This window comes from Notolepis coatsorum, assembly GCF_963971535.1.
Source record: "Notolepis coatsorum genome assembly, chromosome: 1".
NCBI classification, from domain to species: Eukaryota; Metazoa; Chordata; class Actinopteri; order Aulopiformes; family Paralepididae; genus Notolepis; species Notolepis coatsorum.
The window spans coordinates 99822030-99834446 of NC_140165.1; the positions used below are offsets into that span (position 1 = coordinate 99822030).

At 47.7% G+C, this 12417-nt stretch overlaps 1 protein-coding gene across 1 annotated transcript in view; it reads left to right on the forward strand.

Moving 5' to 3' along the window:
• The window catches only part of peli3 (pellino E3 ubiquitin protein ligase family member 3), a gene marked incomplete at its 5' end in the record, with an annotated part of 8072 nt that extends 4321 nt beyond the window's left edge, over window positions 1–3751 (forward strand). The window contains one exon of the mRNA XM_084334165.1: window positions 2954–3751. Within this exon, the coding sequence (XP_084190291.1) occupies window positions 2954–3553 (600 nt within the window). The 3' untranslated portion in view covers window positions 3554–3751. The remainder of the gene's footprint in view (window positions 1–2953) is intronic.
• Window positions 3752–12417: the final 8666 nt, after the last annotated feature.

A 12417-nucleotide genomic window follows, 5' to 3' on the forward strand; every position in this document is an offset into this window, starting at 1 on the left:
AAGTCCTCCAACATGACCAGGTAGAAATAAGCCTTCATCTTTAAAACCACAGGTTTCTCAATCTGTCCATCATGATTAATGTAGCATTCAAAGGACAATAATAATAACAACTTTATTTATATAGCATCTTTCATACATGGATTGCAGCTCAAAGTGCTTCACAGCAAATAGCATAAAAAGCAATACATAATACATATACAGAGTAAAAGCAATGCATAAAGTGCAGACATAAGAGTAGGTATAAAAGACAATAAAAGTAGTGCAATGCATAAAGTGCAGACATAAGAATAGGTATAAAAGACAATAAAAGTAGTGCAATGGGAGCTCCAGTAGCTCACCACGTACCTCGAGCGCTATTTCGGCGCCGGGGACAACCGTGCTCGTCACGGATCTGGGGTTTAGCGAGTTCGAATCCCGGACTGCAGCCGTGCCTTTCCCAGAGTGTCTTCCCCCCCATCTGAACCCTTTCAGCCTGTTTCTGTCGGTCATCCTTGACAGAATAAATGCGATAAACGTATAAAAGAGCCAGGGGAATGGCCAAAGTTTAAAAAAAAAAAAAAAAGTAGTGCAATGCATAAAGTGCAGACATCAGAATAGGTATAAAAGACAATAAAAGTAGTGCAATGAAGAAAGTGCAGACATCAGAATAGGCATAAAATAAGTACAATAAGGACAATCTCCTCAAGTAATCTTTGCAAATGTAACATTCGTATGATGATGTCACAATGGCTACTTGTCATTGAAAGCTACAGATGGTTCCAACTCGACGACTAAACGCTCTAAATGGACCCAGGTTTATTCCCCGTCACGGTGTTTGCTAATATCAATAACGGACAGAAGACGTCCTCAGGCCCAGGCTGTTCCCTAGCAATGCAGCTCTGCTAAAACTATAGAGTGATAGAACTCTAAAATAGAATTCTGAGGAAAAGGTCCACACACAGAAAAAACTCACACGTGAAAGGGTTCATTTAAAAAAAACGAAACGTTTATTTACCTAAGGTGCTGTCGGTTCTCTGAGCACAGATGCTTTTTTTTCAGCAACGCCCTGCTTCACACTCACACAGTTACATACATTCACACCTGGGAGCTGCCCAGTACAACCACAGTCTGACACTGTTGACCACTAGGAGCTGCCCAGTACAACCACAGTCTGACACTGTTGACCACTAGGAGCTGCCCAGTACAACCACAGTATGACAATGTTGACCACTAGGAGCTGCCCAGTACAACCACAGTCTGACACTGTTGACCACTAGGAGCTGCCCAGTACAACCACAGTCTGACACTGTTGACCACTAGGAGCTGCCCAGTACAACCACAGCCTGACACTGTTGACCACTGGGAGCTGCCAGTACAACCACAGTCTGACACTGTTGACCACTAGGAGCTGCCCAGTACAACCACAGTCTGACACTGTTGACCACTAGGAGCTGCCCAGTACAACCACAGCCTGACACTGTTGACCACTAGGAGCTGCCCAGTACAACCACAGTCTGACACTGTTGACCACTAGGAGCTGCCCAGTACAACCACAGCCTGACACTGTTGACCACTAGGAGCTGCCCAGTACACCCACAGTCTGACACTGTTGGCCACTAGGAGCTGCCCAGTACAACCACAGTCTGACACTGTTGACCACTAGGAGCTGCCCAGTACAACCACAGTCTGACACTGTTGACCACTAGGAGCTGCCCAGTACAACCAGTCTGACCATGTTGACCACTAGGATCCGCCCAGTACAACCACAGTCTGACACTGTTGACCACTAGGAGCTGCCCAGTACAACCACAGTCTGACACTGTTGACCACTAGGAGCTGCCCATTACAACCACAGTCTGACACTGTTGACCACTAGGAGCTGCCCAGTACAACCACAGCCTGACACTGTTGACCACTAGGAGCTGCCCAGTACAACCACAGCCTGACACTGTTGACCACTAGGAGCTGCCCAGTACAACCACAGTCTGACACTGTTGACCACTAGGAGCTGCCCAGTACAACCACAGTCTGACACTGTTGACCACTAGGAGCTGCCCAGTACAACCACAGTCTGACACTGTTGACCAGTGAGCAGCTCCACAGGAGCTAGGGGTTAAGTGCCTTGCTCAAGGGCACTTCAGCGGTTGGTATTGAGGGACGGGAGAGTGTTATTAATTCCTTTCCCGCCCAGAGGGGGATCGAACCGGCGACCTTCTGGTCACAAGCCCGCTTCACTGTTGCATTGCAGACATCTAACTGTGAATCATGCAGGCATTGAAAGGGGTAGCGTTCTGAAGCAGACGACTGGCCCTGATGGGAGATGCCCACAGCGCCATCAAGTGGTGGTGAAAGAAGTGGGAATAGGAGGCGGCAGACAGAATAATAGAGTCATGTGACGAGAGCACACTACTTCTTACAACACAATTATGGTCTCCCAGTGGGAAAAGGGGAAGCCATTTTTAAACGTCTCCATGACAACGCTTATAATCATCTTATAATTCTAGAACAGAAGTCAAATAACTTCAATCTGTCGTTGACAATGATAGTTAAGAGATGGAAGCTGATGCAGTCCTTTCCTCTTCTGTCCCATCCATCCATCCATCCATCCCCCCTCTTTCCTCTCCTATTAATCTATTCCCTCGCTCTTTCCTATACATATATCCCCTCTCTTTCCTCTCCTCTCATATCTACCAATTCCTTCTCTTTCCTATACATCCATTTGTTCTCTTTCCTCTCCATTCCACCTCTCATCTCTCTTCTCTCCTCTCTCCCATCTCCTCCCCTTTCCTCTCTTCTCTCCTCCCCTCTCTTTTCCTCTCTTCTCTCCTCTCCTTTCTCTCCCCTCTCCTTTCCTCTCTTATCTCCTCTCCTCTCCCCCTCTCCCCTCCCCTCTCCTCTCCTCCTCTCTCCTCTCCCCCTCTCCCCTCCCCCCTCCTCTCCTCTCCCCTCCCCTCCTCTCCTCTCCTCTCCCCAGGTGGAGAATGAGTCCAACACCCTCCAGGATGGCTCTCTGATCGACCTGTGCGGAGCCACCCTGCTGTGGAGGACCCCCGCCGGCCTGCGCCGCACCCCCACCCTCAAGCAGCTGGAGTCCCTGCGCCAGGAGCTGAACGCGGCGCGGCCCCAGTGCCCCGTGGGCTTCAACACGCTGGCCTTCCCCAGCCTGGCGCAGCGCGAGATCGTGGACAAGAAGCAGCCCTGGGTCTACGTCAACTGTGGCCACGTGCACGGCTACCACAACTGGGGCTACCGCAAGGACAAGGGCCCCGCCGGCCCCGGGGGCACGGCCCCGGCCAGCACCGGGGAGAGGGAGTGCCCGATGTGCCGGCGCGTGGGCCCCTACGTGCCCCTGTGGCTGGGCTGCGAGGGCGGCCTGTACCTGGACGCGGGGCCGCCCACCCACGCCTTCTGCCCCTGTGGCCACGTGTGCTCGGAAAAGACAGTGGCGGGCTGGAGCCAGATCCCCCTGCCCCACGGGACGCACGCCTTCCACGCCGCCTGCCCCTTCTGCGGCACCTGGCTGACGGGGGAGCAGGGCCACATCAAACTCATCTTCCAGGGACCCGTAGACTGAGCCCCCGGAGTACGAGCCGGGTTACGAGCCCAGGGAGGAGCCGCAGACGTGGGACTGTCTTATTGAAGAGAAAGGACGGGAGAATAAAAGACTGAAACAAAGGATGGACTGACGATGGCAAGAAGGAAAGACCGATGAAATGACGAACTGACGAGAACGATGGAATGGAGGCCCAGGCTTCAATGGAACATAAGTTGTACGCAGAAGATGTAAATAAATGGTGTTGAAATGAAAAACGGTGTGTTTGGTGTCTGTGAAATAACAAAATAAGAAGCTTTTCCCGCCACTCTCGCCTGCCGCTACCATACCCTCAACATTCTAGTAGCACGGCTGCACTGCACACATGCATATTTGTCTGTTGTTCATGTGTGTATATGTGTTTGTTTATATTACCTGCATCATGTGTGCCTTCATCCAAATGAGAACTAGGGACTATATCCCTCTTTAAAGTCCCCCCTCCCTCCCTCTCCCTCTCCCTCTCCCTCTCGGCATAGGAGCAGGCAGCAAAGTCAGTGGTTGGCATAGCCGTGGTGCGGCCCCCGAGGAGGCCATGCTACCAGTCCGCAGCACCCCATCACGCTATAAATAACTCAAGGTCACCAACACACCCCACCTCCTAGCCACCAGGAAAGAGAGAGGGAGGGAGAGAGAGAGAGAGAAGGGTAGTGGGCGAGAGCAGAGGAAGGAAGAGCAGAGGGAGAGAGAGAGAGATGGAAGAGGAAGTGAAGGAGAGAGCGAGAGGGAGGGGTAAGGGATGCAGATTGAAAGACATGGACAGTGAGGAGTCTTTATCACCAGCAGAGCTGTACGCAGGTCAGTGAGCCATGCGTTCAATGTCGCGCTAATGCTGCTAACGATCCAATATCAACTTCACACACTCAAATCTCCATTCTCTCTCGATTAGGAACACGCCAGCGTCATGGGAGATGCGCCTACCGTCTTCTCCAGAGTCGGACATGAAGATAAGATACCAGTTTCCTCTCTCGTGTGTTCAGTAGGCTATCCGGCTGCAAGCTAGCCTAGCTTAGCACAAATGAATGGAAGTGGATACGGACCACTAGCCTTCTTGTCTAACTGGAGAAGACAGTAAGCTAATTTCCCATAATGTTGGCATGTTCCTTTAAACAATTCCACATAGGAGTTAGGCCACCCATGTATTGTTACACATACAGTATGTTGGTGCAGACATAGGCTCAGAGTTCAGCCGTCCAACCTGTTTTTATGCAGTACTACTGCATGCTACAGATATATTCAATGTGTTGATCATGCAGACCCCTTTGATGCTGATATGAATGGGCCGATGGATATTTTCTGCTGAGACAGTCTTATTGCAGACTATGCAGAACGTAGCTGCAGTCCTAAGATAAATGGAGTGTTTATACCAGCTACCATCTAGAAGCACAACCTGCATGCCCACTGCGCAGGAAAATACTCTTCCGCCAGCAATATTCGCTTCTAATGATCTCCATACAAATTTGTGCATTTCCATTCGATACATCAAAATGCGGCACGTGGTCAGTCCAGTGCTGCCGGCATGTTTGTTTATGGCTCCACAGGAGAGGCAATACAAATCAAGGGCACCCACCGTGTGGCTCGACAGGCAGAGCGAGTTGATACCGGAGATCTACTGTCTCTCTCCCCGGGTGATGCGGGCGGGGGAGCGACTGACCCCACGTGATGTCCCCACGGCACAAGAGTGTGTGCGTGTGCGGTCAGTAGGGCTGACCCCTATTAGTCAACTAGTCGGTCGAAAGGAGCCGTAGTCGACTGACGACTGGCCAACCTCTTAGTCAAATATATATATATATACATTTTTTTATAATTTTACAATTTTTTTTATCATTCTTTCCAAAAGAAAAGAGGCCTAGAAGCGTGGCTAACGCTAATGGCACGCATACCAGAGGCTAACTGCCTACGAAAACAGGCACAGAGGCACTGATCTTCACCCATCTAATGAACACACTAGACTAGACAAATATCAAGATGTATCCATCAGTGGACCAATTGCATGCTTTTGCAGAGGACAAGAAGCCTTCAGTCGACTCCTTCAGACATTAAGCACCGCCCACAGCCCAAATGGAATGATAAAAAATCTAATTATTTTTTTATTATTATTTTATTTTAAATGTTGGCCAATCATAGTCGACCATCCAAATCCTTAGTCGGGGACAGCCCTAGTGATCACACAAACATGTGTATACACTGAGGTGGTGGCCACACACCTGGACATTAGATCTCTAATTACCATTATTTACCCAGGTTATATTTACTCTCACCTGCCCAGTACAAGTATTTGCTACCGTCTTGCTTAATGGCTACGTTGTCATTCACACTGCAAGCTTTATTGCACAATTCTTGATTTATTGCTCAGATCCCATTTTTTTCTGTTTGGCTGTTCGTTCTTTTTTCTTTGGTCAATATCAGATTCCAGTGTGAATCGGTCACACTCCTGAACTGACCTGCATGCGTAAAAGAACAATAATGAAGATGGACAAACATGGTAGACACTGACATCAGTTTATGGTTTAATTTATAAGTTTAACGCAGTGGATGCCGGCTGATTAAAACAAATTAGACGTGCATCTGATTTAGGACCACGTATGAAAGTGGCCCAAATCAGAATTGAAAAGATGAGATTCCATGTGATTTGTGCTGTTTTACATTGTCATGAAAAAAAACCCAGATCCGAGTCACATTATGAGCAAAGAAATGAGATTCGGGCCTGCAGTGTGAACGCAGCCTTCAACACTGCTGGGAGGAGCTGGAATCAAACCGGGAACCTTCGGATAACCACAGGACTGCTCTACCTCCTGAGCCACTGCCTTGCTCGAGGTGCACTTGAGGGGGTGTAGGGAGCGTTATTCATTAACTTGCTGCCCCAAATTGTCTGGCCATCTGAGGGGGAGGGGGGGGGGGGGATTGAACCAGCAACCTTTTGGTCACCAGCCTGCTTCTGTTAACCCTCTTCATCTTCACGTTAAAAGATGCTCAACAAATCACCCAAAAGACGACCAACTCACGTTGTGTTGACATTGATCTTTTTTCATCATTTTATTATATATATATTTATAATATGTACAGAAGAAAGAAAACATCATGGTGATCAAACTCAGCAGTGAAAACAAGAAGCACCAAAAGTGAACAAGCCAAACAAAGTAGGGGGACGATGACGTGACAGGCGACGCCCTGCCTGGTGCTTGCTGTTAAAAGTCTGTCTGTGTGTGTGTGTGTGTGCACGCCTTAATCAAGCCATTGGACAGCAACAAAGAAGTGTGCAAATGACGTGGAAAACACCCCTTTTTCACTTTTTCATCAAAGTAATGAAAAAGAGGGGCAGAAAAAGAAAAACAAGGTAAAGTTTCCATCATAATCACATTCATGAGTACCCCCCCCCCCCCCTCACATCAGATGCCCCACCCACTGGAGCTCCTACTCAGCAACCCAGCAACCCAGCAACACCCCCCCCCCCCCCCCCCCCAATCCTTCGATGGACCGGACACAATATTACCACAGTATAGTATTGAATTAATATATTAAAATCAGTAGAATATCAAGACTTCTTGAAAGAAAAAACATTCAGGAGAAAAAAAATTAAATAAAAGGGGGAATGACGCATCATGGTGCAAAATGTCCATTAAGTATGTCTGTGTGACTTGAGAGAGAGAATGTGTGTGGGACAAACAATCACTTTATTTGCAAGTACTTGTGGGAATGCCGGTACGCCGGCATGTGTTGAATAAGCGCAGGAATGTAAATGCACACAACCCCCCCCCCCCCACCCACCCACACACCATGCCTCGAAACACACACACGCTTTCTGCTGGCCCCTCCCTTATGAATGAAGACAGCTGAAAACGTGGCCCGGAACAGATTCCACATCGAAACTGACTTTTTTTTTTTTAAGTAGAAGACAAGCGGCCGCATTCCATCCTGGACCTGTTGCGTCTCACTGGGTTGCAACAACTAGCGCTAAAACCACATCGGTGTCGAAATATACGCCAAAAAGACAAAACACGCAAAGATTATAGTGCTAAGACAATTCGATCTATTACCGTTAACATCCATATTATGATACTAAAACTATGAATGTCACATTTGTACTGCAAAAGACTCCCGATCCTTTAACCCTTTCACTGCCGCACTACCAAAACGGTTAACCCTTTCACTGCGACAATACACAGAAGGTTAACCCTTTACTATCACACTACCGTCGATAGTGTGATAGTAAAGGGTTAACCTTCTGTCTTGTGGCAGTGAAAGGGTTAACTGCTTTGTTTGCGCTACATCAGATTATCGCTTTCAGGCCACACACACACACCACTCAACCATTCATGAGAATTATCCATAGATGGGGGCATCGAGTGTTCAGCAGATGGCTGGCATTCATCTGTATTCACCGGACCTCTCGGTTTTCACCAGCTGAAATTGCACTTTTGTTTTTTTGCGATTACATGCCGTTCGTAACGCCTCGCCGAGAGCCCCGAGGCGGTGGAGCTACCCGAGAGAAGGCTAGAGGAAGCTCAGATTTATCTGGAGTGAAACTAACTACATCAGGAACGCGTCCCAAAGTCCCAATGAGATTCTTTTATCTGCACGGAGGCCTGGCCGAGGTCACGGCGACACGTTTGGCCTGGAGGTGATGGTTTGGGAGTTCATATCCGGTCTACGAGCCGAGACCAGTCAGTCCCTGGACCTCCGAATTGCCCCAAGACCACCAGACACAGTCCGCCCCGGTGAAACACGTTCTTCAGAACCACAATATGCACATCATAGTCACCATTCAGCAAGAACATCCCCCAGTTAAGAAGATATACAGCTACTGTACATGTTCAGAGCTATACAGCAGGGCATGAAAAGGGGTGATAGGAGACATCCCTGCCTCTTTAGAGGGGGGAGAGCAAAACTCACGACTCGGTTCCAATCGAACCAAGAGCACTTAACCGAGGAGCCCGGATCCTACGAGTCAGTGTGTTCATCTCCCCGTTACAAAAACAAACAAGTCTAGCACAGCATCGTCAATGCATTTTCCAGTTCTTAATAAAAAAAGGGGTAGAAGTTCTTTAAAGGGGGTAGAAAACATAACGTTCAGAGGGATGGCGGCAATTGTTGTCAAGGTGTCAGGGACGGGAACTTAGAAGCCTTTTCACTGTAGTGCAGAGCCCCCCCCCCCCTCCCTGTGAGGCATCTCCCCCCCCCCCCCCCCCCCCCCCCCATTCTTCCCAGGTTCCATAGGAATACCGCTGAGAGGCAACACACTGCCGTGAGCGCCAGAGGAACGGACCTGGGAAGCTCCAGGCAGGGAAGACCCGTTTATTACACAATCTAAGAGCAGCGACTAAAATCAAAACACCGGCTGTGTCTTCGACATCACTGCATGAACCGTCAACTGTTATGAGGAATGACGTCGCGCCGATGGGGAAATCCAAATAGACGATCGATCAGAGCGATTCAGATAATAGTCACGTCAATTCTCGAGGGAATTCCCCTCGAGTACAAGAGCCGGCGAGCCTTCGAGGCTAAAAACTGCAACGAGCTATGCTAACTCCTCCCGAGTGACTGACTGAAGACCCATAAGGCGAATGCACAGAGGGACACAAGAGACTGAGAAAACTGTGGTGATAATTGCGACTGTGACATAGGATAGGTCCACAGAAGGGCAACAATCATGTTAAGCCAACGACAAGGTGGTTCTGGGTTCATCTCTGGCGAGGCACAGGGAGGGAACAGCAGCTTTCTTAGATCCCCCCCAGTATGACATCTCTAACTACCCCAGCTTCATCCGCTAACGAGCGCAAATAAAAAAAATTAAATAAAAAAAGACGACATTCCCCAAAAACACACCCACGTGTCGTGTATACTGAACAGCATTAAGCAGTTTGTACAAGCTTTTCTCAATTAGAAAAACTAAACAAAAAAAATTAACAAGAAAAAATAAGATAAGATAATACAATAAAACTGTAATAGGAATAATCTGTTAAGATGAACACAGAATATTGCCAATCGTTTCCGTTCCTCCTGATAAGTCGTATTGAACGTGTATTACATCACCAATGCCTCTTCCCCGCCCCCCCCCCCCCCCCCCCCACACCTGTCTCGGTGGAGAAACCAAGTTAAGCTGCATGTATTTGAACTCGTTATATATTTCTTTACCTAAAAAATATGTTTATAAATCTAACCCTTAACCCTAACCTCAGTGAAGACATCATGTCCCACCATAACCTACAATACAGATGAACATTTCTTTAAATTTGTGTCATCGATTTCACCAAGGCGGGAGTGAAAAAAAAAGTATGCATCATTACCCCCAACTGTGTGTGTGATGTTGAAGAACCGTCATATTACAGCGCTGGCTACCACCTCTTCTATCCCTTCCTTCCTCTCTCTCCCCAACTAAATCCCTACTTCTACATGTGAAGAGAGAGAGAGAGAGCGAGAGAACGAGAGAGAGTTGGAGTGAGACCAGATTCTTGTCAAATACTCTGCTGTTCTACTGGGAGTGTTGGCCGGGTGCTTAATTACAGCACCCCCCACCCCTCCTCCCCCCACCCTCACCCCACCCACACAGAAACCAGGGACACACCGATACCACATGTCTACTGCCGATGCAGTCCTTAAATTTCAGTTATCAGAGGATACCGAGTTCCGATCCCATCTATAGCTTTTACTGAACAGTATAGTGTGTGTTGTCTCATGCCGAAACAAAAACGATTTAAGATAGAATACATTTGTCTCCATTTGGGGCGAGATCTAACATGCTTCTACTGTATGTGTCAAAATGCAGCGCATCAGGTCACACCGCTTTGATTTCTGACACTTTGCGCGTGGTTCTCGGTATGAGATCTTAGCGTTGAAAAATTGAACCCGGTATCGGACCGATATTCAACACAGGTCTCAGTGCATCCCTAACAGACAGACACACACACACAGTGTTTCCCCTACATAGAGGCAGCTATGAGATCATGAGTTTTGCAAAGACACTCAAGGAGGCAAATCGAGGCCCATTAGCTCAGAGACGGTTGCAGATACAAACGTGTAAAAGCTGTAGCCTACGTTAACTTTCATTAAAACGTTTCTTCATGGTATACACGGGAGGTGCAAATGCACACAAAATGGAGTCAAACGGTAAACCCAATAACCCTGCTAAACCACGGCTGCTGGGGTTCAGCCGTTGGAAAACAATCCCAGGTGAAACACTGACACACACATTCTAACTGCTCCCAAACAAAGGCCCCTTCTCTTAAAACTGACCAGTGTGTGTGTGTGTGTACGCCCCCCTCCCTCTCCTGTAGAGGCTTAGTGACTCCCCTTCCAACATCCCCCACGGGACCTTATTTGGGGGGAAATATGTATGCAATATGTACGGTGGCAAGACGGGCAAGACGAAAACACTTTCATCCAGTTTTGAGTTGTGCCATGAATTACACATATGATGTTTGTCAATTTTAAAGTGTAATTGTCGGCCCCGCTAACATCACGTTATAGCATCAAAATCTATCGATAATGTTCGCTAATGTTAGCTAACTTGCGAGTCAATCAGCTTTCTTGACTTGCAAAATGATCCGTTAAATTGGGAACATCATACGTGTGATTCAACTCAAAACGGGATCAAAAACACTTCCGTCTCTCGCGGTTGACAAGCGTACACGTGCAATCGTACAAAATAAGGTCCTGTGATGTTTAGTGGAAGGGGAGGGACCGTGCCTCTCTGCACATTATGTTGCTTCACTCAGAGGTAGAAAGAGTGAGAACAAGGGAGCGAGGAAGGAAGAAAGGAGGGGCTGGGGGTAGGTGAGGGGGACTTAATGGAGAGGGAGGTGCAGTGAATGGATATCCCAGGACCCTTGTCAATAAATGACAACCTACGAGTCACAGTTGGGGTGGTGGGTGGGATCTCCGGAACATAGCCACGTGGCATATTTCTTCCCCACGCCCTAATTGGTGCTCTTGGCCAATCAGCAACACTAGACTCTGCATCATTTTCACATAAAAATATTCTTATTAACCTAACCCTGACCTTTAACCTCAGCGGAAGCCTCATGCCCCATCCCGACTTAAAATAAGAGATGAAAAACTTGCCCTACATGTTGCTAATGCTATTCAGCTGCCCTAAAATGTATGGATACAGCTCTCACTTACTGCTGTATTCACAGGGTCAACATGGGCAACTCTGGCTGGCTGGCGGTCTGTCTGTGTGTGTGGTCTGGCAGATAATCCCAGGGCTCTAGTAGTCTCGTGGGGTGGCTCCAGAGAGATAGACCAGAGCTGAAAAGGGGAAATGGAAGTCCTTTTAAAAAGGGGCCTAAAAACATTTATTTTTAACAAGGCTTTTTTGCCTGAATTTTTCTTTTACTTTCATTTTTACTTCTCTTCATTTTTTTTTCCATTATTTTAATCTATTTTATTTGTATGTTCTTCCATTTCATTGGTTGTTTTATTCATTTTAATTGTTTTATTCATTTAACTTTCCTGTAGCACTTTTTACAAATGTAAAGTGCGGTACAAATTGAATTTATTATTATTATTATTCCTAAAATTGTGTGTGTGTAGGTAAGCTGCCAGAATCCCAAACCTAATCTTTTATCACCCCGTTCCTCTCTAGATCAATACCGATCTCTCAGCATATCCCGTTTACCTGCCGTGCTCTCAGCTCAGCCACAATTTAAAGGTCGCCTTGACCCCTCGTTGATCTCCGCCCCCCCCTCTCTCTCTCTGTCTCTCTCTTTCAGTGGTGGAGGCGCCTGGCCCCAGTTAACCACCTGATGCCTCCAAGTCCTCATCTGTCCCATCTTCTATCCTCCGCTGTCGTCACCCACTCGTGCACAGCCCTCTGTATCCTCTCTTCCTCCATGTGCCTACCAGTTCTT